The following is a 27992-nucleotide window of genomic DNA, read 5'->3' on the forward strand; positions in this document are numbered from 1 at the left end:
TCCAGTCTATTTATTCTTGTTCTTTTAATAGTTGTAGATCTAATCTCCAACTCCTATTTTTCTTCTCCTCCTCATTTCATATAATTTTTATTGGGTTATGGTCAGTCCAATCATTTTTATCAATTTGAATTTGTTTTATTAGGTTTCCTATTTTATTATTAACCCACGCCATATCAATCCTGGACCAGCTTTGGTGTGCATTGGAGTAGTAGAATGTATATTCTTTTTTATTTTGATTTCTTGTTCTCCAACAATCTCTCAAGTTTAATTCTTCACACATTTGATGAAATGTTTTTGGTAGTGCTTTTCTTTTTTTATGTCGATTTTTATTAGCACTTTTATAATCCTTAATGGGGTCAATTATACCATTAAAATTGCCTATCGTACAAATGTCTTCTACTTCTAATTCAATCAGTTTCTGGTGCAAGTTATAGAAGAATTTTTTAATATTTTTATTTGGTGCGTATATTACAACTAATGATACATATACGTTAACGATTTTTACTGTTATGATTAAAATTCTTCCCTTTTTATCTGCATATATTTTTCTTGGATCTAGTTCTTTTTTGACATAAACTGCAATCCCTCTTTTTTTGTTGTGTGATAAGGACGTAAATACTTTCCCAATTTTCTCATTTTCTAATTGTTTTTCATTTTTTTGTGGAATATGTACTTCCTGTAGACAAACAATACCTAAATTTTGTTTTTGTAATTTATTGAATATACTATTTCTTTTAATAAATGAATTTAAACCATTTACATTAATTGAGATTAACTTAATTTCTGTTCCCATCCCCCTTTATTTCCTTATTTGTGTTCTGTTTGTCCTGTTTTCTTTCTGCGCTCTTGTTAATATTCTTTCTTCCTCCTGTTCTTTATCTTTAGAGGTTCCTTCTTTCCCGCTATCTAGATCTATCAGTGGTTCTTCTATCTCTTTTTGACTTTCTATTTCTATCCTCTCTTCCGCTATCAGTTCTTTGTAGAATTCCTGTGCCATAAGTTCATTATCTATTTTTATTTTTTTTCCCTTCCATATGATAAGCATTCCCTCCGGGATTAACCATCTGAAGGAGATTTTCCTTTTATTTAAAAATTCTGCTAATGGTCGATATCCTCTTTGGTTGTCCCTTAATTTTTTAGGTACTTGCTTAAGAACTCTTATTTCCTTCCCTTTATAAATTATTTCTTCGTCTTTTGCAATTTTTAATATTTCATTTCTAGTTTCCTTTTTTACACATCTTACATGTACTTCTCTAGGGAGCTTATGTTTTCGGGCGTAGTTATTATGCACCCTGTAAATCTCATCTATTCCGTTAGCAGTTTCTTGCTTATCTTTTTGAAGTATATTAGCAATCATTTCTGTCATAGTCTCTACTAGGTTTTCATTTTTCTCCTCTTCTACATTTTGAAATCTGATATAAAATTCTGCTCTGTCGATCTCATAGCTAATTATTGATTCTTCTAACTCTTTATTTAATTGTATTAATTTTTCATCCATTCTTACTACTTTTTTTATCATTTTGTTCTACTTTCTTTTCAATTTGTTCTATTCTCCTTTCATTTTTTCCCAAAATTTGGTGTATAATTTCAATTTTATTATCCATTTTTTGCATATCCTCCCTCATTGTCTTGTGGTTCCTATCTAATTTTTCCTGGAGTTTAAGCATAGTTTCTTGAATTGCCATTAATGCTTCCTGTGTTGTTTGTGTGGTGTTGCTAATATTGCTAGTACCACTAGACTTTTCTGTCGCTAACATACTGACTATTGATTTTTGGGTTGAGGGGGAGCCTGTTGCTTTTTTGGTATATTTCTGGAAGGTTGCCATTTTAATCTCTTTTAATCTCTTTTATTACTTCACCCCACTCTACCTTACAGGTTACTACAGATTTCTACAACTTTAATGGGATAGAATAGAGTAGAAGTCTCAAATGATATCAATTAATTATTAAATCAAGTACTGTATATGCTATATGCCTAATGTTTTCTATAAGCCCAGTGAATCTGACTTAAGATATATTGTACAAAATTTCACTTTTTACCGTAAATAAATTTTTAACAGATTATTATTATTATTATTATTATTATTATTGCCCCCCCCCCCTTTTTCCCTTTTTAATTGATAATTAGGAATAGTTGAATTTTTTGATATATCTTTTCCCCCAGTAGGTCAATATTCAATATTCAACATTAACATTTACTGAGTTAGTATATATATTGTAGGTGTTGTAGATATGTTATAACTAAACTAGAGGTAAGAATGATAATTAATTACAATTACTTAATTCATTAATATCATTAATATCATGAATTCATCATTATCATTAATCCTGTTAGTACTATTCAATTCATAGAGATTCAGCTCATCAAAAACCAACCTCTCTGTTTGTTGTATTAAATTAAATTTTTCAAATTTACCTAGTTCTTCTTCGTTAAAGTTTTAGTTCTGAATTCAATATAGTTCAAAGTTCAATCAAAGTTCTCTTTCTTCCACTGTAGATATCAGTTCATCAATTAATCAGGAAAGCAGGAAAACAGTTAATCAGTTCATCAATTCATCAGTTCATCAAAAAAAGACAAAAAAGAGAAAAGGATTATAAGATTATAAGAAGGGATGGCTATATGTGCTGACTTTCTCTTTTTCTAAAGTTCTCTTTCTCTGTAGCTTTCTCTCGGTTTGCTGCTGCTCCTCTGCACAGTTTCGTCGCCTTCGGTAAGCTCTATTGCCACTCCCTGTTGTGTTCCACCCCTGCTGTTAATTCCTTTGTCTGTGGTCCTCGTCCCCAGCTCTTTTTAACTCCGGAACACCTCCTCTCTCTTGTCACCCGGCAACCTCCGTCGCCTCCGTAGTTTCCATAGACTCTGCAGACTCCGAAACCTCTTTCAAGCTGCGTCGTTTCAGCTTTCTCTTTCTTTTTTCTTTTTAATCTCCACCGTAACTTTAAACAACGATCTTTCAAGCAGCTATTTTAAGTTCTTCTTGTTGATGATTCACTCCCTTTATTTAGTTAACTTCTGCACGACTCTGCACGACTCCCAAGTTTCTCAGTTAAGTTTACTTTCTTTTTTCCTTCTCCCCCACCGCTGAGTAGCCACTAATCAACTTTGGTGGGTCCCCCACGTTACTGTCTCTCTTTTAATTTTTATCTTCCACTGTTTTGACTATATATATAATCTTTGTTTACCATACTGGGTTTCTCCTTCTTGTCTATAGAATTGTGGTTTACTCTCTTCTTGCTTCCTCTGTTACGCTGGGCTGTCGCAGCACTAACGTCGCCATGTTGATTGATGACTCTCTTGTCTCGAGGTTTGCGAGGTTCTCTCTCCTACACACAGGGTGATTGCTTTTCACCTCCGTGCTTGGAGGAACTCCCGCTTCTTCACCCACCTCTCCAACGTGGCTGCGCCGAAATTCAGCCGAATTTCAGCCCCCCAATGACAAAAATCAGGTTTGGGAGAGCGGAGCGCTGCTCTCTCGCCTGCTCGCCGTGACCCTGCCCCGGAAATCTTGTGGCAAGCATTTCTCAGTGTGTTTCTTACTCTCTATCTTTCTCTTCCTCTCTGTCTCTCTCATCATTCTTTCTCTTCCCTCTCTTTGTCTCTCTGTCTTTCTCATCTCTTTCTCCATCTTTCTCTTTCTCTCTCTCTCATTTCTCTTTCTCTCTCTGATCTCTCTCTCTCATTCTCTCTTTGTCTCTCTTTCTCCATCTCTCTCTTTCTCATCTCTCCCTCATCTCTCTCTTTCTCCCTTTGTCTCTCTTTCTCTCCTATCTCTCTCATCTCTCTTTTTCTTTCAACTCTTTCCTTCTTTCTCCCTCTGTCTCTCTCTTTCTCTCTCGCATCTCTCTTTCTTTCTCCCTCTCTGGCTTTCTCTATCTCTCATCTCTCTGTCTCATCTCTTTTTCCTCCCTCTATCATCTATCTCTCTTTTTTCTCTCCCCCATCTTGTGTGTGTGTGTGTTCCCTCTTGAACCACTATCAAAAACAGGCAACAGTTGGTTTGCGCTGTTGTTGTGGGTTTTTTGCTGATATTCTTCCTATTTTTTTCTTTGATTGATTTTTACCATATGTTTTAAATCAAGAGTCATTTCAGATTCCTAGATAAACAAAGCTTCTTCCCGTGGCTCCTTCTCAGCTGAACCCACTACTGGATGGCCCCACCCATCACTCCTTGCCTGGTCTTAGAAGCTCTCCACTCTAACACTTACATGGCCCAGCTGTGGCTGATGCTCTTCATTGTAATGGGATCTAGGAGAAGGAGGCAACACAGTCTCCCCCATTTTTAACTAAATTTAACTGTGCTGTGAGAGCAGCGGGCAGCTTATGGAACTGGTAAGAGCCACCCATCAGTCCCAGTCATCCCGGGCCAGTGATTCATGGCAGAGAGCAAGTCACATATCTCCCAGAGTAACCAAGATGCGCACAGCACCAACAAGGGCCTGAAGAAGTGCCCTTGAGAGGAGGCAAGTACAGAGCCACTTTGCAGCTGCTCTGGAATATGGAGCAAATCTCCATCCCCCACCTTCACCCTTACTTTCTCAGGGCAGGTGAGGAGTGATTGGGAGGAGAGGTCGAGCCAGCCAGTGGTGGGTTCAGTCAACAGGGAGCCACAGCAGAGATATGAAAGAACCCCACATGGCTCTGGATCCACGGGTTGATGATACCCGACCTATGGGAATGTCATATTTTTTTCTCAAATTCATTCAAGGTAGTTTTCGGCTTTGTTATGCTTATTATAGCACAACTTCATCTCCTTTTTATTAGGTCTGTTTCTTATAAACATTATAAATATCTCTCTATATATATCTTAATTTAACAGTCATTCCTCTAAGTTTCTGTAATGGCAACAATATCATATCTTCTGTTGTGTACTTAGATTTCTAGTCCATCATACTACTCTACTAATAAGACATACTAGCAAGTCTAAAGTATGCTTATTCCTCATACTTTAGACATTTGAGTTCTTTTTGATTGACCCTGTGTTTTCTGTTTTCTGTATAAGTTCCCTTTCTTTCTTATCATCTGTTTGATTAATGCTCATGGTATGGTGCAAACTATCAAAAGCTTGATTTTTCTTAACAGCAACTTCAATATTCTTAACTGCACATTCCAAAGGCAACACCAGAACCAATGAATTAAGATTACAAGTAACATTTCAGGCTAGACATCAGGATAAATTTCTTGAAGGTCAGTCACTAGAATATGCTACTGCATGATTTATTGAGTTATCCTTCACAAGAGGTCTTCAAACAGAGACTGGATAGTCACTTCTGAGAGATACTGTAAATTAAGCGGGATTCTACTAATGTTTTCTATAGTTTTTTTAGTAGTAAACTTTATGTTCAAATGATTGATAATGATACAGCAGCACAATCAGTTTCATAGCTGAAAAATAAATATTAGTACAAGTAGGCATCCTTGTTTTTAAGGCTTTCTTTAAAACCACCTAGTTCTCATTGCTATAACATGTTGTAATCCAGTGCTTCCCATGGGAATAAAAAACAGCCTGAAAGCAGATCTGACAAATACCAAAACAGGGAACAGGTAGAAAATGTAACTTAAAAAAGCAAATTATTCAGGCAAACCTGAGTATGATAAATACTAAAAGTTCAGCTGAGTTTGATAAATAGGTAGTGAAATAACCAATATATTTTAATGTAAGTGGGTATACATAAAGTGATGGAGATTAGAATGAAAATCCCAACTTTTTAGGAAAATAGATAAAAAAGTAACTATTGGTAATACTGGAGAAAGATGAAATCAAAATAACATAAGAAAAATGAATTTACTGTGTAGGGCTGGACAAAAAAAGGAAGTCAGTAATAATATAAGTAGATTTCCAAGAGCATAATACAAATTCATAAAGGAATGAATTCTTCCTTTAAAATCTTAAATGTTTTAGGATAAATAGAAAGGTAATAATTATACATGCAATGGATAAAGCTGTTGTCTTTGTGCTTTCCCCAAATCTTGTAGTTTGAATATTGCTGAAAACAAGATGTAGAATTCAATTAGAGATGAGCAACTTCTGTCCTTACAAGGCATGAATTTTCTTAGAGATAATCTGATGAGAGCCAGTAGCCACTGGTGGATAGAGCTGAAGTCAGAACTGCCCAAAAGTTAATGTTCTCTTTTATTTACACATATGTTGTTGTGAGCCGCCCCGAGTCCTCGGAGAGGGGTGGCATACAAATCTAATAATAATAATAATAATAATAATAATAATAATAATAATAATTATTATTATTATTATTATCCTTTTTTCTTTCAAGCTTTTCCTAACTTTGATAGGCTCCTGATATATCAGGTCCTTTTTTTTAATAATATGATTTTACTGATGTAAATGTAATGCACCTACTTTTATCCATTTTGAACAACGTTTGCTAATTACACTACATAGAAAGAGGAGTAAAAGCTTATTCAAAAAAGTAGATGTTTACGTCTTCCATTTCAATAATGAATACTAAGGACATTTGTTTCTAAATATGCTTACTTGAAAGTAACCTTATTATAAGAAAGATATTTCAAAGAATGCTCATAATTCAAAATAATCCAGATAACCTTGGGGGTTGAATGACTGTTGCCAGCCAATGATTAGAAGAAAAATACAATGGCAAGTATTTGTGCCTGGATAAAAATAGCAAAAAATAGCAAGTTGGATCAGACAGGTCTATGTAATAAGAGTGAAGAGATGGAACACATGACAATGCTTAGCAAAATTGTCTATGGAGTATAAATAACATCTGAATAGTGAGAAGAAGCATTGTAGGGATCTTTAGATATGTGTTCTGCTGACTTGGTGCCTCTCATTCTAGAGCCTTCATGGTCGAGCAGATACAGCTGATGGTAACAGTAACTGAAATGTGGTGAGACCACATTTGGAATACTGTGTTCAGTTCTGGAGACCTCACCTACAAAAAGATATTGACAAAATTGAACGGGTCCAAAGACGGGCTACAAGAATGGTGGAAGGTCTTAAGTATAAAACGTATCAGGAAAGACTTCATGAACTCAATCTGTATAGTCTGGAGGACAGAAGGAAAAGGGGGGACATGATCGAAACATTTAAATATATTAAAGGGTTAAATAAGGTCCAGGAGGGAAGTGTTTTTAATAGGAAAGTGAACACAAGAACAAGGGGACACAATCTGAAGTTAGTTGGGGGTAAGATCAAAAGCAACATGAGAAAATATTATTTTACTGAAAGAGTAGTAGATCCTTGGAACAAACTTCCAGCAGACGTGGTTGATAAATCCCCAGTAACTGAATTTAAACATGCCTGGGATAAACATATATCCATCCTAAGATAAAATACAGAAAATAGTATAAGGGCAGACTAGATGGACCATGGGGTCTTTTTCTGCCGTCAGACTTCTATGTTTCTATGTAAAATAGAACAAAGATCTACCAGAATGATGCCTATCTTTTGCCCTTCAATTTTCTTGAACTGCTCAGCCTTTGGACAGATATTGAAGTGTCATCTATTGGATTTACTGAGGAAAAAATCCATGCAATTTGTAACCCTGTGAAGACTGTGAATATTAGAGTCTTTATATACAGATCAAATTAAGATTATGTAGGTACAGTATATGGAATTCTTTGTTTGTGGAATGCCAGGAGAAATATTAAATCCTGTTTGCCATATCAGCTGGACCATTGGGCCAAACTTTTTGTAGACCATTAACAAAGGCTAATTACTGGAAACAGTTTGAAAGTAAGAGTTTTAGTCTTAAGTCAGTGTACTGTTATATGGCATACAATACGTGGCCATAGTTCCCTCTAAGCTGAGCAGTGAGCAATCGCTCACTTAAAAATCATCATCAACTCAGAGTTTTCCAAACCTGCCCAGAAGCCGAGAGGGAAATTTTATTATTATTTCTGTGCCGCCCAGTCCCGAAGGGACTGCCGCTCAGACACTATACTTTTCCGCCCACCCCCCCAAAAAATTAGAGAGAACACTGTACGTGGCTAGATTATATGAAATACTATAAGAGCCTTTGGAGAGATAGTTATCTATGTTCTGGACTATTTGGCAGAAACATGAGAAACTCTTTGTAGAAGGTTCTCCCAAGTTAATTGCATTTCTATTGTCTTTCCTGTGCTAGGTAAAGATATTTTTCTTCTAAACTGACTTGCAGGTAAAGTAGATTTAACTCTTTTAGGCATTTTCATAACTTAGTCATTGATTATTTTTAAACTTTATTTCCCTTTTTATTGTCTCTGTCTGAGTTAATCTTTTTGTTTCCACTAATGTTATTATTTTGTCAGAACTTATTGGTAATGGTTGAAATACTACTTTTAGTAGAATATTTCAAATGATATAAATATATAATAATTGCTTAGATATAAAATCAAAATGTGGTTTAATGTTTGTTTGTTTTAGGTCTATAATCAGATCTTGCAACCTGGTGCCTCCCAAAAGTCAACACCAATAATGTCCCAGCAATCATTAAATGTATTTCTGCTAATAAAACAAAATGCAGCTGAATAGCTCATATTTTCTCTTTCTTCACTGTCGCTAACATGTTTCTGTTCACTGATGAATAATGCAGAATTATTTAGAAATGAGATGATCAAAACAACAAATTAATGTGAGGATCTGACTCAGTTCTAAGAAAAATTGAGGATTTAGCAGTTTCTGTTCTGATAGCAACTGTATATTTAGTGTAAAATAAACACAGTTATTTATATTCAACATCTTTGCAGAGATGATTTTTAATAATAATAATAATAATTTGTCAATGGCATTTTACATCCCCAGGTGTATATTTTGGAAGAATGGAAGAAAAAACTGGAAAGGCAGATAACAACAGAACTGTCACTGAAATACTGGTGGAAATGCTCATACTATGCCGATAACATCGCTCACATATCAGAGGGAAAGAGCAAAAGAAGTACCTAGACATTTTCTTTATGCACTGTAATGTGCAAGAGAGAGATAAGCTACATAGGGAACCTTTGGCTACTTTGCGAATACTCTTTATAAATGTTCTATTGTGCCAAGACCTAAAAGGTATTTATGAAGATCTGGACTGGTCAAGAAACCAGTCAATCAAGCTGTCCCTGGAGACAAGCCACATGAAAGAGAGAATAACAATGTTTGAATCCTCGCCTAGGCTTCCTGAACAAAATAGCATCAAAAGATAGAATCAGGCTAACATATGGCTGCACAATTTTAAAAAAAACCAATGGGCATCAACAGAAAAAATACATTTGACTTTTTGTATGTGAACAGCCTTCTGGGTTTTTTTTTATGAGAACTGATACTTTTGTACTCTTTGATCTTTTTCCCTCTTTTTCTTGCTTTATATTAGTTTCAATTCATTTTTACGTTCTTTTAAAAAAGTTTTAATAAGATTATATTTAGAAAAGAAAGTCTGCTGAGATGTTGTTGCCCAGCACTTTAAAAAACCTGTAAGTTGGCTAAGAAAGAAAACATTTCCACTAAGGTTAAAGAAAGAAGATTATGTTATTTCAACAAATATCCCATTAAAGTCAAAAGATACTTGAAAGGCACTGCCTTTTGTTTCATTTCATTTATTTTATTTTTTTCAAATGACTCTTATTTACATATCTTGTTAGGGATGAAGTTTCATCTCATGGACTAATCAAGGAGAGTGTGTGTGTATGTGTTTGTGAGTGTATGTGGGTGTTTGCCTAATATTTTGTTTCATGTATATATCTAGTGGGAAAGAGAAAATTGTGTGTGCTCCATTCTGGATTGAATGACTAGAGTGAGCAGACAGAAGTATTTAAAGACAAGTGCTTCTCTTGTACAATTTTCATTATGAAGGGGAGGAGGAGGAAAATATACAATCATATACAGTATAAATAAAAAGGGTACAAGAGTAAGTGATAGCCCAATCACTGAGACATAGAATCAAATGGTTGGAAGGGACGTTGGAAACAATCCTGTGCAATTCACTTGCCAGTATAGGAATCCTTATTTTTGAGTATTTTTTCCTCCAAGATTAACATACCATTGCCTCCAAGACTTTGTATGATCCTTTTTACTCACCTTTAGAAACACCCCGGTTTGTCAGCATCCCTCAGTCATACCCAAGAAAACATTTTCTCAGAATGAAAATGATAGATTTTGTCCTCATACCGAAGAAAACATTTTCTCAGAATAAAAATGATAGATTTTGTCAAGCCTGGAAGCATTTGCTTAATGACAGACTTCTTTACTCTATATTACACACCCACCTGTGTAGTTTTCTGGACACAAACTCTTTTCTATATTGTAACTTTCTAGCTACCAGCTTAAAAACAACTATATTTCCTGACATTTAAGTGTTATTATATATGCTATCTTCTGCATTTATTGTTTTTATTATTCTCTTACACTAACTCTTACTAAGCTTCTTGCTTTTATGACTGCTGTTTTGTTGTTTAATTTTCAGCTTATGCTCAAGAAAGTCCAATTGCTTTTGAAAAGCACCTTTGAGACATCCATGACCTGGATAATTGAGAATTTCCATAGATACTTATCATGATACCATGCTTAAAAGAAAGTATGGATAAACACGTTTCTTTCTTCTTCTTCTTTTTTTTTAAATTTTTAAATTTTTTATTATTAAAATATAAACATGTTTCTATTCATATTTATTTGTTGGAAACTTCTAGGGTGAAAGATGACATTGAAAGTGACATCTCATTGAAGATCTTCATCCATTTCTAATTTTTTGTAAGATTCTTGGAGTAAAATCATTCAATCATTCTTTACAGTAAAATATGTCAAATAAATTTCTAGGAATTGTAGCCAATGTTTTCATATTAATAAATGATCTTTAAGCATCAGGAGTTTGAAAAAGTTTATACAGTTATTATTTTTAACTGTAATCTCTAATAACATTATTTGAAAAAAAATCTAATAGACTGCACAACAAAGCTGCAATATTGCACACTTCAATAAATGGCAGAATAATGAAACTGAAGTGCAGAGTTAGTATTTCTGTACAAGGGTAGAAGCAGCATTAAAATGATGAAAATAAAGTTGATCACAATATGGTTGTTTTGAAATAAAGCTGTAATTTATTGCCTATTTTCTGGAAACTACACAATCAGTAGCTAGTTAGTTAATCAGTAGCTTTTACTTCACTGAATGTGGCATTGTATAGTTAAATGTATCCCATTTACTATCTGCACCTAGTTGGGTATGCCTTCAACATCAGAGACAATGATGTTCTTACAAATCTTCAAGAATGCTAGGCAATGCAACAAAATGAAATAAAAGAATGATACTGAAACATGATAATTTTATTTAGTAAAGTATAAGGAGCTGACCTTGAACTCTGAAATGCCAATTCCAGTTAAATCGATTTATAGTTGATTTAAACTCTAGTGTTAATGTCTTACATAATAAATAATAGCTAAGCAAAGTGGCCTATTTATCAAAATCTTTAAAAAATAATGACTATTGATGGAACTGAACTAGCAGAACAGTGGTGGAGGAGAGAAAAGTTTATTTTACAGGTAGCCCTCAACTTACAACAATTAGTTTAGTGACTGTTTGAAGTTACAACAGCACTGAAAAAGTGGATTATGACCATTTTTCACACTTATTACAATTGTAGCTGCCCCAAGGTCATATGATCAAAATTTGGATGATTGGCAACTGGCATCCATTTATGATAGTTGAAGTATCCTGGGATCATATGACTGTAACCTTCTCACAAGCAAAATCAATGGGGAAGTCAGTTTGACTTAATAATATTGTTACTAAACTGCTGTGATTCACTTAAGAACTCTGACAAAAAAAGATTGTAAAATACGAAAAAAAATCAGTGAGGATAGGACAACTGTCCTGTTTAACAATGGAAATTTTGGATTCAATTGTTATTTTAAGTTGAGGAGTACCTGTACTGATTTGGTAAAAAATAATGAAAATTTACTAATTTTCAGGGAACGTTTTGATTATTTAACTTTTATTTATTAATTAATGTATTAATCTAGAACATTTTTGTGTCTGCCAATTGACTGGTTCATTTCTACTTTCCTTTCCTATTGCACATAATGCTCTGATTGGAAAAAAAATCCATTATATATACATAAAGTAAAGCAAAACAGTCAAAGGAAGAAAACTTTTGGGCAACTTCAAAATGGAAGAAGATACATAGATTATCTGGTACTGCCCATATATTTATAGTTGAAAACAAATCCCTAATAATGTGAGAGATTAAACTTTTAACATATATTGCATTATAATTGTATTATAATGCAATACTGTAAGAATGTAAATGTTTGCATCAAACTGTACTCTATAGTTTCTTTGTTCCTCCTCCAAAAATCAAGAGTTACAACAATAATTTTTCCATGCCCAGAGTCCAAAGCTCTTCCCTCAAGTATTTCAAACTGCAATAAAAATTATATAAAATATTTAAATTTAAACAGGCAATTTTACTTACTGTTTCTTGGATGCCACCGAACTGCGTTTAAATATGCATTACAATAATGAAAGAGAAATTCATGCTCAGATTGGAGAGCATTGCCTTGAAGCAAGGGCATTAAATCATATCCATCAATAATTCTGAAAAAGACAATATATCAGAATCAGTAAAAAACCATAAATGCTTTGACCAAAAAAAAAAATTACTTAAGCATTTCTAATATACAGTAGCTTTGTATATACCTCTGGCAGTTAATTCCATATATTAAGTGACCACCCAACCTCTTCTTCTCCTTCTCCTTCTCCCTCTCCTTCTACAAAAAAAAGTTGCTAAAATTGATATTGACTTAAAATGTATGCATATTTGTAAGTAGCACTGTTCTTGTTTTAGGGAAAGTAAAACAACCACCACAGGCAAAAATGTTGATAATAAATCCATTGCAGTTTTTCATGAGAAAACCCTGTCTTGAAAATATCAAACAAGTGTTCTGTATGATGAAGGATTAATATTGAAGTAAGATTGAGATGCTTATTTATGGAATTAAGGATAAAAAACCTGCATTTTGTTTCTCATCAAGGTTTCAGCCTCCAGAAATCCCTAATTGGATAGGCCTGCCCCAGGCCACTGAAGGACTCAGATGGGGTTCCAGAGGGAACATCTTTCATCAAGCCTGCTATTTCGTCCAATTCAAGACTTTGTGGCTCCATGGAATAGCAAAGCAGCAATGGCTTCAAATCAGATTGCATCTGAATAACTTATTTATGCCTAGGCTTTTCAATGCTTCCCATTGTATATAACAGAATAACAGGGTTGGAAGTAACCTTGGAGATCTTCTAGTCAAACCCCCTGCTTAGGCAGGAAATCCTACACCACTTCAGAAAAATGATAATTCAATATATTCTTTAAAATTTTCAGTGTTCACAATTTGTGGAGGCATGTTTTTCCACTGATTAATTGTTCTGTCAGAAAATTTATCCTTAGTTCCAAATTACTTCTCTTCCTGATTAGTTTCCAATCATTGCTTCTTATCCTACCCTCAGGTGCTTTGGAGAATAGCTTAACTCCCTCTTCTTTGTGGCAGCTCCTGTGATATTGGAATATTGCTATCATGTCTCCCCTGGTCCTTTTTTTCATTAAACTAGCCATGCCCAGTTCCTGCAATCGTTCTTCCTATGTTTCAGCCTCCAGTCCCCTAATCTTCTTTCTTGCTCTTCTCTGCACTCTTTCTAGAGTGATGGAATTAAGAGAATGTAAGTGAACTAAGAGATGCCTAGAGTATTGCTACCAAAAAGAGAAAAATAAGGCAATATTAATATATTAAGGCCTAACACATGGTGATAAGAATGACAAAACTTAAAAAGTATGTGCCCTTATTCCATTTGCCAATGATTGCCCAGTGGTTCTATTCTGGATCAGTCCCTTTTTGGAGGGAGAAGTGCTGAAATCTACATAAAGGAAGAAAATGCTGCAAATCTCATAGATAAAATTGATCACATTGACTATTCTTTGGGCTTCAGTGGTAGAGTAGAATCTATAGAGATGGTGGGTACCATGCCTTGCATGGTGATTTGGAAAGAATTCAATCATTTCTTTGTTAAACCCATGCCCCTCTTGGCTCATTAAGGTCTCATGAGAGACCTTAAGTGGATCCAGGTAATAGTTAACTCCACCTTGAGACGGGGAGTGGTTCTGCTAGTTCTTAAAGAGGGGGTGGGGAACACCCTCCTCAAAGAGAATGGCCACATGGCAGCTTCAGAAAACTGGATAAAACAGATTAGTTAGATCTTTTTAAGTCTGAGTTCAGGATAGGATTTGGTACTGAGACAGCATTGTGCATACTCATGAATGAAGTCTGTCAGCAGTGGGATGGACGCAGTACATCCATTCTGGGTCTTCTTGACCTCTCAGCAGCATTCAATACCATTAATCATTATATCCTTCTGGACCAGCTCAAGGAATTGAGGCTGGGTGGCACTATACTGTGTTGGTTTCCCTCCTTTATACAGGGTCACTTCTATCAGTATTGATAGAGGTAGACAGATCTAGCCCATGGCCTCTATTTTGTAGGGTGCCTCAGGGTTCTGTTATTTCTCTCCTCCTGTTTAACATTTACATGAGCCTCCTGAGTGAGGTAATCCTTTGATTTGAGGTGAGACAGCATTACTATGCAGATCTACCTCAGGCCCTTTGATTGATATCATGGACATCCTTTTCCAGTATCTGGAGGCTATTGGCAACTATATGAGGTGAAACAGTCTGACTCAACCCTAGCAAGACAGAGGGATTATGGGTACATGGGTTCTATCATCCCTGGTTTGGATGGGGTTGTAGTGCCTCAAACAGATGCCATGTGTAATCTGGGGATCCAGATAGACTTGCAGCTCCTGCCTAAAACCAGGTGGCCTCCATGGCTAGGAATGCCTTTGCACACTTTTAGGTGGTGTGCCAGTTATTTTTATTATTATTATTATTATTATTATTATTTATTCAATTTTTATGCCGCCCTTTTTCTTAGACTCAGAGTGGCTTACAACATGTTAGCAATAGCACTTGAATTGCACAACACCTGAACTGGAACTTAGGTCCTTGTAACTTCAGGTTATACTACTGTAACACACTGTACATGGGGCTAATCCTAAAGACCATTCAGAAACTCCAAATGGAGCAGAGTGCAGTCAAATGATGCCAACATACATGGAACATGTAACACCATTCGTACGTGAGCTAAACTAGGTGCCAGTGTGTTTCTAGGTGCAATTCAAGGTATTGATAGTTAGCTTTAAACATCTACATGGCTTGGTTCAGAGTGCTTAAGGGATCCCCTTTTTTCAAGAGACTCTACCCATTCAACCAGATCAAGCAGAACGGGCATCCTACAGATGCCATCAGCCAAATAATGTCAGCAGTCAAGGAAAACTTTTACTGCAGTGGCCTCTGCTATATGGAACATTCCTCCCTGAGTCCTACGGGATTGGGCGGGATAGAAGTCAAATAAATTCAATTCAATTCCTTTCAGATATTCGAAAGTTCCCAAATCTGTTAGTCTTTCTTAAGGCTCCTAAAAAAACTTGCCTATGTTCCTGAACCTGGGATACAAAATGTGCCAAGGGCTCAATTTTCTGACTATATTGCTAACTGTATTATGCTCCTGTGTATATTTAATTTGGATTTTTTAGTATTTTTAATTGGTTTCAGTATTTTTATTGTTTTAAAATGTTTCTAATATTAAACCAGTTGTTGAATTGCAAGCCACCCAGAATCATTGACTAAGATGGATGGCCATAGAAACACACAAAGAAATCTGGCTGTTTTTTCAATACTATATTTAGTGTACCCAAAGGGAATTGAAATCATAGAATTGAAATATAGGAAGGGACACATGGGTCATTCCTTACATAGTATAGTAATCCAATTATACATTCTTACAATGATTTTCTAACTCTACTTGAACACATCCAGTAAAGGGAAATCTGCCACATTTGGGCCTAATTGGTTCTACTGTTGAACAATTTATTGCTTGGCAATTTTTCTAATGTTCAATTGGAATCTGTTTTCTGTAACTCAAGTGCCAACTCTATTGTACCCTTATGAAGAATCTGTATATATTTATTTCTAAGCACAATATCTTATCCCGAGTATGTGTTTTATATTAAGGATGTTTAAATTTAAGAAGGTTAAAGTGAACTGTGCTCTCTTATATAGACAGGGCTATTATTTATTTATCACCTGAAAATGCTTAGTATTATATATTTTTTTCTACTGAGATACATTAGAAAGTGTGTGCCATACTTTATTCCACTGCTAATGTAGCATTTACTAATGAATTCTTTAATTGTTGCAATGTTGATACATAAACCTAATTCAAAGATAATTCTTCATTTGCTAAGGAAAACTTTACTAATTGCTACATGTCTGTGAAATCTGCACCCACTAAGCTGAATGACCAACTGAAAGAACAAAAAGTTACTATTGTCAATGTGCAGACAGTTCCTTTACATGAGATAATAATATATTTCATGAATCAAACATATTAATTCCTTATGTATGTTTGCTTCTTTCATGATATGTCAGCATCTTTGAGAAGTTATGAATAAGACACAGAAGACTGATTTAGTCAAATAGGATAAAACATGGATTCTGGCTGTAGACAGAGATGACTGTTCAGAATTATGGAGAAATTCAAGAAACATTATGAAGGCCATTCTGGAGCAACTATAACTCAACTATCATTGAAGATTATACCATTTCTTCAAGTAATGATTGAGTTATAGTTGCTATAGAAAGCACTTATTACATTACCCAATAAATAATGACTACATTTATAATTCCTTCAGAACTGCCAGAGCCATGTGTTTTTAAGTGACCTCTTCTGCAACAAATGGAATTATGTTCTATACCGGTCATTGGGCAGAGATGCTCCAGCAAGTTTAATTATAGTAGGGAATATATCCATATTACTTGTTGGGTCATAAATATGTTTTCCAGGCTCAAGAACGTCAGGCCAGTAGAGGAGGCCAGGCACTCGAATCCCACCTTCCCAGTTTGTAGCCTTTCCACCTGAAATAAAAACTCTCATTTAACTTCAAGTTAATATTCTTTGGAATAGAACACAACAGTCAATAGGTTAACTGGATACCTTATCCATTAAACAATAAAATACAAAGTATGTTGATTGGGCAGATTTTTTAAAAATAACTACAAAAGTATTAAGTGAAGGCAAACATTGATTTTGATATAAATATTTTTTAAAACACTAATAAAATCAAGAACATTTCTAAAAGAAGCATTTCTTTTTCTCTCTCTCATAATAAGTAACATAATATCTTGAAAGAAAGAAAAAGAGTTGTTCTTGCTGGAAAATAATAACCAATAAAATATTTTTATAACCATCATCAGTGTTTTGCAAATGAAGAAAATAAATAATAAATAAAAACCTTAGTTCTTCCTTCTAGTACTCAAATAGCATTTTTTTAAAGGTAACCTAATACTTCTAGACATGGGATTTGGCCACGATTGCTTAGTCACAGTTTATTACAGAATAAAGTACTCTTATCAAACATTGGAAGGATCATGTCTTACTTAATGAATTTCCAAGATGCAACTGATGTCAGAATCAAAAAGATCGATTTTAAGGCTGATTCAGTAAAGCAGTTCTTCAATCCAATACTGTAAATTACTAATTACTAATCCAATTAATTTATATTATCTCAAGAATAGAAGAAATTCTGATATTTTGGCATTTGTTGGTCTGAAAAATCCCAATCATAGATATAAAGAAATGTTATATATATTTATTATGACTAGAAATTAAAGGATATTTCTTTTTATGAAAATGCTAATAATGATAACAATTATCTAGAAAATATAATAGATATTACATTACTAGAGTAATAGACATAATAACAGACATTACATTTAGAATCAGTCCAGTAATAATCTTTTCTTTACTAACTTGATGTGAAATTGCTATGGAATGATTGTGTTATAGTATCCTTCAGTAAATAAAAATGGTGGATCAAGAGAAATCTTTTATTTTGTATCCACATACCATTTATAATATGAAAAAGTTTATCTAAAGGCCAAGTGGGTGCTTGGCCTGAAAAAAAAAAGATCAAAGGGTTATAGATTGCTTTTTACCCACATATTAACCAGATACTATTGCTGCAGTTGATACAACTCAGATAATATTGCTAAGTATCTAGAGCTGAGAAAGAATGAATGCCCCAATATTTCCTAGCTGGCTTTGTGCCCAAGTTGGGTTTATAATTCATAGTTTCTGGGTTTCTAGCCTAATGCTTTAACCATTACACCAAAATGACTCTCTAAGTCAGCCATTAAGTGCTCAGAAATTGTTATATCTCATTAGCTGACTATATCACAAGATAAACAACTAAGTTTCAATTGTGAAGATGTGATGAGAGCTTTTAAACTAGACTAGTGCAATTACTGTTAAGTAGATTTCAGCTTCTCAGATGAGAAGGTTAACTTGATGGATTCATAATCACATGCTCAAATGCAAAGGATGCATTTTGGAAAGAGCCCTCATCACAAATGCTACCGTGATTGAAAATTGCAGTGTAATTTCTGTTTATATAAACTGGTAATCATTGGCTGAAGCTTCAGGGTCTTTGGTTGCCGAAATGTATTATTTCATTTCTATTTGTGTCTTTCTCTATAACTTGAATAGAATACATCTATAAAGGCCAATAAAGATCAATAAAGAATTATATTCTATCTATTCTATTCTATCTGATATTGAGTTTCCCTATTCCATTTTTTCATCTGCAGATACTGTGCAGGAAGGAAAAACAGAAACAAGAATAAGCATGGCACACATAGTTAAATATTTATGCACACATTCTGATACCTATGCATTTTTCCATAAATAATTGATGAGTTAAACTAATTAATGTGCTCAAAATGCAACTGTGGTTCATATGCTGAGATTTCTTCTGCTACATTGACTCCCATCAAGAAAAAAGTTGATTAGTTCAGTACTACTGAATATACACTTATGGATATATATTTTTTTGCAAAATAAAATATCTTAATCTAAGCATGCCAAGATTATGTTCTAGTTGAATGTTTAGCTAGTGGGAAACAACAAACAAAGAGAAAGATAAATGATGAAGCAACATTTGCATATTAAAAGTAATGGTGAAGCCAGAATGAAAAGTGGGTAGAATCAAAAACTCTGCTATATAATCATAGGGAAATAGAAACAGTCTCTATTATCCAAATAAGTGGCCTCTTTGCTGCTCTATTTGTTCTTAAACAGTTTCCCCACTTTTCTTTTAATAAGAAAGAATTACCCATTTGGTCACCCATTTAATTCCACCACTGCCCCTTAAATTAAATCCTCATATATTTCATAAACAGGTAATCAGAGTTTTGATATGACTGTCTTCTTGACTCTTGAGCCCAGGAAGAATTTATTAAACAAATGAGAAACTTTGTTTCAGGACATGCTACTGCTACTGTTTTTTGTGATAGGAAACTTGAGCCTTACAGTAGTTTGTAAGTTACAAAATGTGAGATGTTATATTTAAACACCTTAAATGTAAAAGATAGCAACTGTATCACTATCATCTTAAAAGAGATAGTAAGAAGTATTTATCATTACAGACAATAAAAACATGGAACATTTTTAAATAGTTTAGAGCAAAAAAGAAAAAGTTCTTTATCCCAAACTACTTTCCCCCCTGAAGATAAGGAGCTTCCTTGATACTAACATCAAGCAATTAGTGAATTTGCCCTGCTATTTGTTTATAGCCATCTCTTCCAATTCATCACTTATCACATCTATTGAGAGCATACTGACTCTGTGAATGTAGAACCAAAAAATGCTGGTTCAGCCATGCTAGTTGACTCTTTTAAATTGTAATCACATCAGGAGAACACTAAATTGGATGAAGCTGGGATTTCATTCAACTTAGCAGGGCCAACTGCTGCACTGAAGGTAACATGGACAGGGAAGTGAACAAGTATCCAGGAATATGTTTTCAATTTTTCAGGAGGCAGCCAAGCAACTATAACTTGATGTGGGGCCGCTTCCAAATATTTGATTAGGTCATTTCTTGTGAGCCTTTTAACAGGCTCATAAATTTCTTATGATTAAATTGAGGATTTATTTATTTGTTTGTTTGTTTGTTTGTTTGTTTGTTTGTTTGGACTTACATGCTGCCCAACTCCCAAAGGACTCTGGGTGACATATAAGTTTAAACCCTTTCCTGTCACTGTAACTATTTTTTTACTTTTAATTGCACATTCTGTTATTCTTTGGTTGCTTGTAAATTGATTTGCATGTGGTCCTCAACTTATGACAATTGATCCCAAACATTATGTTGCTAAGTGAGAAATTTGTTAAGTGAGCTTTGTCCCACTTTATGACTTTTTGCACCACTTTTGTTAAGTGAGTCATTGCAATTAAATTAAATTAAATTAGTAACATGATAGTTAAGTGAATCTGGTTGACTTTGATTCTCAGAAGGTTGCAAAAGTGGATTACATGACTCTGGGACACTGCATCCATCTTAAATGTGGGTCGGTCATCAAACATCTGAATGTAAATCATGTGACCATGGGGATGCTGTAACAGTCATAGTCCCCCTTTTTAGTGCTGTTATAACTTTGAACTGTTGTATGTCAAAGACTAACTGTATTTAGAATCAATAAAATCATTTCTGTTTACTGTTTGTCTTGAAAAGACTCATGCAGTATAGGAGATGACCAGGCTGAGAGCAAGAGAGGGGTAAAGTGCATCATAAGTTTGGAGTCTCTTTGTGCCCCAAAGAGATATAAGTCCAACCTTATATCTCTTTGAATTATATTGACTCTTTATCTACCTCTCTTTTGATCATTAGTAGTTCAGATTCTTGTAGAGATTGTTCTCATTTGAACAATCCTGGTTCCTGATTTCTGTGTCTGATATGGAGTTATAAATTAATGTATTGAAAACAAAACTAATAACAAAAGGGAGTTTATTACCGATAATGAATTGCTACAGCAACTTGATTTATTTACTGTGTCTTGTTAACATTTGGTTTTGGTTATTATTTATGACTGAGAATTTTAACTTCCTTCATTTTCTTCTGTTTATTTTACCTTACTCCAGCTTTATATGAATGTCACTTGAATCATCAAGATATTTCTGCAGTTAACTTGCTTTCACTTTTTAATACTCTATCTAGAGTGCATGTAGTTCTTATTAGTAGGCAATTGGTATTATCATTGGATACAGTCCATCATTACTACATATGCTTTCAAATGTGATACAATGTAGAAATAAATAACAAGATGTGTGCTTGATGAATATTGAAATAAGCAATATAATGAGTTTTGCTGTGCATTCATAAGGTGAATTTAAGTTTTAGAAGTACTAGTTAAAATGAATAATTGTTGTATTGGTTACAGCATAAAGCTATAAATTGGGAGACTATGAGTTCTATTCCGCTCTTAGACACAAAACCAGCTGGATGACCTTGAGACAATCACTTGCTCTCAGCTCTCAGAAGGAGGCAATGACAAATCTCTTCCAAAAATCCGGCCAGGAAATCTACAGGGTCGAGTATAAGCAGTTACCAAAGTCAAAATGGGACTTGAAAACACACCTGCACCAGAGGTGGGTTTCAGCAGGTTCTCACCAGTTCTGGAGAACCGGAAGTGGAAATTTTGATTAGTTCAGAGAACCGGTAAATAACCCTTCTGACTGCCCCTGCCCCCATCTATTCGCTGCCTCCCTGCCATGCCCACCAAGCCACACCCACAAAACTGGCAGTAAAAAAATTTGAATCCCACCACTGACCCACACATAAAGATCAAAGGGACAACATGACAAAAAATATTGTCTAAACCTATTCACTAGAAGGTTTATGCATACAGTATATGCAAGGAAAATCTAAGGCATTTTGCTGTGTGGGACACAGAACAAGAATCATGAATGGACAAGGCACTGTGATATTGATGAGGAAAGGGGAAATTTTAAAAAAAGTAAAGGTAAATAAATGGTGAAGGTGGAAGTGTGTGCAGGTGCCATGAACTCATGTACAAAAATGCTTGTTTTAAAACACCAAGTTTGTTGCATTTTTATTTTTACTCACCTCCCTCAACTATGAAGACCATTGTTTGCATATAGAAGATAATGACATGTTTGACCACATCACTACTTCTTGCTGTTCCTCATCATCTGTCTAATGAGATGTCTGGCCCTACTGATATGACTAAAATGTCCCAACAAAGAACTGTATTCATAACTGTATCTTAAATATATAGATATATCCACTTTTTAAAATGTAGGTCACTCCAACTCCAAGGACAATTGAACAGAATTTGTGAAACACAATAGTAAAAACTAGCTCATACCCTTAAATATCCCATTAAAACCACCATGGACATCTCCATTGTCTGATATTTCTTCAAGATGTGCTCCTTGATCTGAAGTGAAATATACAAGCGTATGCTTGCTTAAGTTCCATTGATCTAATACTTGGAGAATCTGTCCTGTAAATATATATAATGAAAAGAAGAAAATGTTTTATTTCAAAATACAAAATACAGAACAACTTTTGAAATGGTTACATTTATAATATTATCATCTATAAGCAAAACTCTATAGAAAGACTCCTAGAGGACTTGCAAAAATAAAATTATGGATATAAATGGTTTGACTCACCTGGTGTTTTTCTGAAACAAAATAGAATTTATCTATTGTAAGAAAATACATTCTGAATTCAAGCCATCTCTTTGGATACCTGATTTTTTAAATATTTTTTTATAATTTTATTGGCTTTCAAAAAAGACATAAAGTTAAAAGTTAAGCAATCAGAAAATTAGAAAAAAAAAGACTGAGAAAAAAATAAAATTAAAAGGAATAATGTTTCTCCAGGAAATTCCTTATACAATTTTTCTACATTCCCAATCAAAGTATAATATAATTAATAACAAAATATGTGAACTATTTAGGAATTAAATATATATGCTTTGCTAGTCTTTGAATGGTGAAGAAATAAAGATATTCAATGGGCCACTCAACAGTCTTTAATGTGAAACAGGTAATGTAAAGACCTATTTTACTGATAAAATAAAAGATGATTTCATGATGCAGTTTAAAGTCATTAACTTTTCAGTTAATATCAGAATGGCAATTATCAGATAGATTTAGCCAAGTGCTGAAAGCATGTGTGTGCGCGCACACACTTAAAATGTGTGTGTGAACCACTTTGTGTGCACTGCTCCCACAAATGTGCGGGCAACTCCCCCCACATGTGTCCTGCCCATAAATGTGCATGCTTCCCCCACACTCCCCTCACATTCCACACATGCATGCATGCCTTCCTGCACTCCCTCCATATGCAACTCCCAATCCCTCCCACCTCCTGTGTGCACACCCCACCCCTGCATGGACACCCTGCCCTCTGCACATCTACAACAGAGACCTGAAAACCAGCTGGCCAGTGGGAAGCATGCACACATGCACAGTAGAGATGAGCTGAGGTGATGGCTCACGTGCCCACAAAGAGAGTTCTACAGGTCACCTGTGGGATGTGTGTCATAGGTTTGCCATCACTGATATAGGCAATAATTAGCCTGACTAGAATTTCTGGAAAAATTTAGAGAAAGTAGCGGTACCAAGCTCCTGCAACCATTCTTCATGTGTTTCAGCCTCCGGTCCCCTAATCATCTTTCTTGCTCTTCTCTGTACTCTTTCTAGAGTCTCAACATCCTTTTTACATCGTGGTGACCCAAACTGAACACAGTCTTCCAAATGTGGCCTTACCAAGGCATTATAAAGTGGTATTAACACTTCTCATAATCTTGACTCCTTTGCATTTGGTAAGGCACAATTACTTTGCATTTAAAACATCTAAGCTTTGCTACTCATCTAGCTGCCCAAGTCTTAGCAACAGTTAGGATATGAAGGTATAAGTACCTTCTTATGTTTATAGTTCACACAGATTAAACATATTATGTGGATCTTCTGATCAGGTTTTAATTTATTTATAGCGGTATGCCCTGAATCAGCTATTGCTCTCTAAGTGGAGTTTTGTAATAGTTTACTTATATGATATTGGTCTCAATGTAACCTTACACAAATATTTCCTTAGCAGGTACATCAGAATGCCTTCAGAGTACTTAGAGCTGGCTATATATTAATTTCCATTAAAATTTTTCTGTGTGTGAGGCAGGTTATTCCTGTCACTTTTGCATACATTTTTGGTGTGGGGATGTATATGCACCAATCAGATGTGACATTGGAAAAATATGAAGTAAGGGTAGAGAGAAGAGAAGAGGAAAAAATGATAGCTCCTGATTAAAATTAAACTGCATATAAAATAAAACTCTTCTATACAAAAATCAGTCTTACAGAAATGCAGAAATACAAATGCAAACACATATTCATTTCTTTTCTCTCTGCAGAAACAAAGGTGTGGGATAACAGAGTGAAGAAAAGGAAGAGCTAAGTTGCAAAAGGAATAAAATAAAAAAGAGAAGGTAAAAAAACCAAATTGAATGAAAACACATAAGCAAACACATAAGCAAACAGGGAAGGAAGGAAGATATGGAAGCCCTATTAAGTGTTAAAATATTTAAATTAAACATTACATTAAAATTAAAAATTAAAATTTCCTATTCTAGTAGTCCCTTCCTTCAGGCTAATGTCCGTAGGCTCCATATTTTTCAGTGGCATGTAGACTTCCTGTCTATATCTTGGTTTAAAAAACCCTAATTTTTTAAATTTACAAATGCAAGATTACCTCCTCAATCAGATAAGTATTGGGAGAAAATGACTGCAAGGCTATCTATTAGATAAATAGATAAGAGATAAATAGATACATTTTCATATTTTTCTCCTGCCACACAAATTTAGATATGCAATATCCTTCTGCAACTATTTAAACAATGTATCAGTTGTCAAAACAAGTATTGTTTGAAAGAAAAACATCATTCTAGGCAAGACATTTATTTTTACCATAGAAATTTTCTCCTGCTATGACAGTTATACTTTTCCCATATTAATATGCCTTTTAAAACTTCATTCCATGTCTAAACATAGTTATTCTGAAACAATGTAATAGCTCATATCTGTCCTAGTGGTAACCAGATTTTTAAAATTTTGACTCAATCTTAAAAACTGTTTTATACACAAATTATGTTTGACCTCCATTTTCATATTTTTTTGCTAATAATTTCATTTTCTATTTATTAATCTTCAGACTAGTTCTTTTAATTTGCCCATTAATATTTCAATTCCCTTTAAAGGATCTTCAGAACCAATACCAATCATCTGCAAAAGTCTTTAATTTATATGTTTCTCTTTAATCCTGGAAGCCTCTCGTCTTTTAATAATTCTATTCAGTATTTTATGAACCAAAATAAACAAGAGGACAAAGTAGACAACGTCTTGTTACTTTTGGTGTCTCACAAGGATTTAATAGAGCTCCATTAACAATTGTTTGTGAATTCTGTGAACTCTACATCTATCTTACACATTTTATAAAGTCTCAGCAACATTTGTATGTTTCAAAACTTTGAAAAATAAATGCCACCTCAAATCGTTAGAGGCATTATATAATCTAAGAAAATCCACATTTATTTATTTATTTATTATTTAGATTTGTATGCCGCCCCTCTCCGCAGACTCGAGGCGGCTCACAACAAAGTGAAACAATTTACAACAAATCTAAATTACAGTTTAAAAATATTTTAAAAACCCCATTTTCTAAACAAACATACATACAGACATACCATTCATAAATTGTATATGCCCGGGGGAGATGTCTCAGTTCCCCCATGCCTGACGACAAAGGTGGGTCTTAAGGAGCTTACGAAAGGCAAGGAGAGTAGGGGCAGTTCTAATCTCCGGGGGGAGTTGGTTCCAGAGGGTCAGGGCTGCCACAGAAAAGGCTCTTCTCTGTCTTGTTTTTCATTATCTTGCTACAAATATTCCAAAACATCCAACACATTTCATTGTCCTAAAATCCACATTGATCCTCATGAATAAGTTCTTACAAAATTATTTTCAATGTATTAGCTAGAATTGATATGATCAATTTAGTCATTATACAATAATTTATTTTATTTATTTTTTTATTTATTCATTTGTCCAATACACAAATACATAGGAAGAAAAATAGACATGATAATATAAAAGAGGGTGAAAGTGAACTTAGAGGAGAGGATATATGAAAGGAAGAGAATATATAAGATAGGTGAAAGAAAGGAAAGACAATTGGACAGGGGATGAAAGGCACACCAGTGCACTTATGTACGCCCCTTACTCGCCTCTTAGGAACCTGGAAAGGTCAATCGTGGAGAGTCTAAGGGAGAAGTGTTGGGGATTAGGGGTTGACACAATTGAATCCGGTAATTAGTTCCATGCTTCAATAACTTGATCGTTGAAATCATATTTTTTACAGTCAAGTTTGGAGCGGTTCGTATTAAGTTTGAATCTGTTGCGTGCTCTTGTGTTATTGCGGTTGAAGCTAAAGTAGTCATTGAAGGACATTGCAGCATATGATCAAATCGTGTTTTAGGCTCCTTAGTTCTAGGCTTTCTAGACCCAGGATTGTTAGTCTATTTTCGTAGGATATTCTGTTTCGAGTGGAGGAGTGAAGGGCTCTTCTGGTGAAATATCTTTGGACATTTTCAAGGGTGTTGATGTCTGAGATGTGGTATGGGTTCCAGACAGATGAGCAGTAGTCTAGGATGGGTCTGGCAAAAGTTTTGTAGGCTCTTGTGAGTAGTGTGAGATTGCCTGAGCAGAAGCTGCGTAGGATCAGGTTAACAACTCTAGTGGCTTTTTTGGCGATATTGTTGAAGTGGGCTTTAGCACTTAGGTCATTCAATATTAGTATTCCAAGATCTTTTACAGAATGTGGGTTAGCAGTGAGAGATTGTTTATTCAGTTTGTATGTGCTGTTTGGATTCTTTTTGCCGATGTGGAGGGTAGAGCATTTGTTGGTTGATATTTGAAGTTGCCAGGTGTTAGACCAGTCTGAGACAAAGTCCAGGTCTTTTTGGAGAGTGAGTGTGTTATCAGTGGTGTTGAAAAGTTTCACATCGTCAGCTAAAAGAACACAGTTGCTTTCGATATGGTCACAGAGATCATTGATGTAGAGAATGAAGATATTGATATTGAAGATAATGATATTGACCTACAGTTTCTTGTTGAAATCAAGTCTTGTGGCTCTTAAGATATGCTACATTGGCCTCTTTCCAAATAATTAACTTATTCCAAATAAAGTAATTCAATGTAAATTACTAAAAGGTTATTTTGATTGGTTGGATAATGAAAAGTGATCTCAAATAGAAACATAGAAGATTGATGGCAGGAAAAAGACCTTATGGTCCATCTAGTCTGTCCTTATACTATTTCCTGTATTTTATTTTAGGATTTTATCCAGGCATGTTTAAATTCAGTTACTGTGAATTTACCAACCATGTCTGCTGGAAGTTTGTTCCAAGCATCTACTTTACATTTTCAGTAAAATAATATTTTTTCACGTTGTTTCTGATCTTTCCCCCAACTAACCTCAGATTGTGTCCCCTTGTTGTGTCACTTTCCTATTAAAAACACTGAGCCTTAGTTAACCCTTTAACATATTTAAATATTTCAATCATGTCCCTCCCCCTTTCCCTTCTGTCCTCCAGACTATACAGATTGAGTTCATTAAGTATTTCCTGAAAAGTTTTATGCTTAAGAACTTCCACCATTTTTGTAGTCCATTTTGGACCCGTTCAATTTTATCAATATCTTTTTGTAGATGAAGTGTCCTCATCAAAGAATCAAATCAAATCAAATCAAAATCAAAGAAAACTTTTGGCAATATACATTTAATGATTTTAATACTTTTGTCAGAAATTTTATCTGGTTGTGGGGAGATCACTTCATTCCAATATCTAATTAAACACCAAGTTTCCAAAGAAAAACCCATGAACTTATCCCCTATAACTCCTTTATGACAGCGATCCCCAATGTTTGTGACTTGGTGGCCCGGTGATTGGAAGGTAATCGGGCTGCATGAGCAGTGGGCTGGTGCACAGGTGCGCCTCAACTTGCATGAGTAGTGGGGTGGCACACCTGCATGTGTGCAGCACAGCTTGAC

At 34.7% G+C, this 27992-nt stretch overlaps 1 protein-coding gene and 1 long non-coding RNA gene across 9 annotated transcripts in view; one reads left to right on the forward strand and one right to left on the reverse strand.

Moving 5' to 3' along the window:
- Positions 1-27992, reverse strand: part of STS (steroid sulfatase) — a 175150-nt gene that overhangs the window by 41030 nt on the left and 106128 nt on the right. For all 7 annotated transcript variants that reach the window (XM_070750855.1, XM_070750853.1, XM_070750851.1 and 4 more), the window contains 3 exons: positions 22249-22386; positions 16785-16944; positions 12406-12527 (listed from right to left, as the gene is read on the reverse strand). In XM_070750855.1, coding sequence (XP_070606956.1) covers positions 12406-12527; positions 16785-16944; positions 22249-22386 — 420 coding nt within the window. The remainder of the gene's footprint in view (positions 1-12405; positions 12528-16784; positions 16945-22248; positions 22387-27992) is intronic.
- Positions 2766-9510, forward strand: LOC139166791 (uncharacterized). 2 transcript variants are annotated; one of them, XR_011559041.1, is made up of 4 exons: positions 2766-4706; positions 5081-5185; positions 8104-8136; positions 8760-9510. It is a non-coding gene; the product is annotated as an uncharacterized lncRNA (long non-coding RNA). The 2 variants fall into 2 exon arrangements; XR_011559040.1 differs by having other exon boundaries at positions 2781-5185.

The sequence above is a fragment of the Erythrolamprus reginae genome, chromosome 4, assembly GCF_031021105.1.
Source record: "Erythrolamprus reginae isolate rEryReg1 chromosome 4, rEryReg1.hap1, whole genome shotgun sequence".
Lineage (NCBI taxonomy): Eukaryota > Metazoa > Chordata > Lepidosauria > Squamata > Dipsadidae > Erythrolamprus > Erythrolamprus reginae.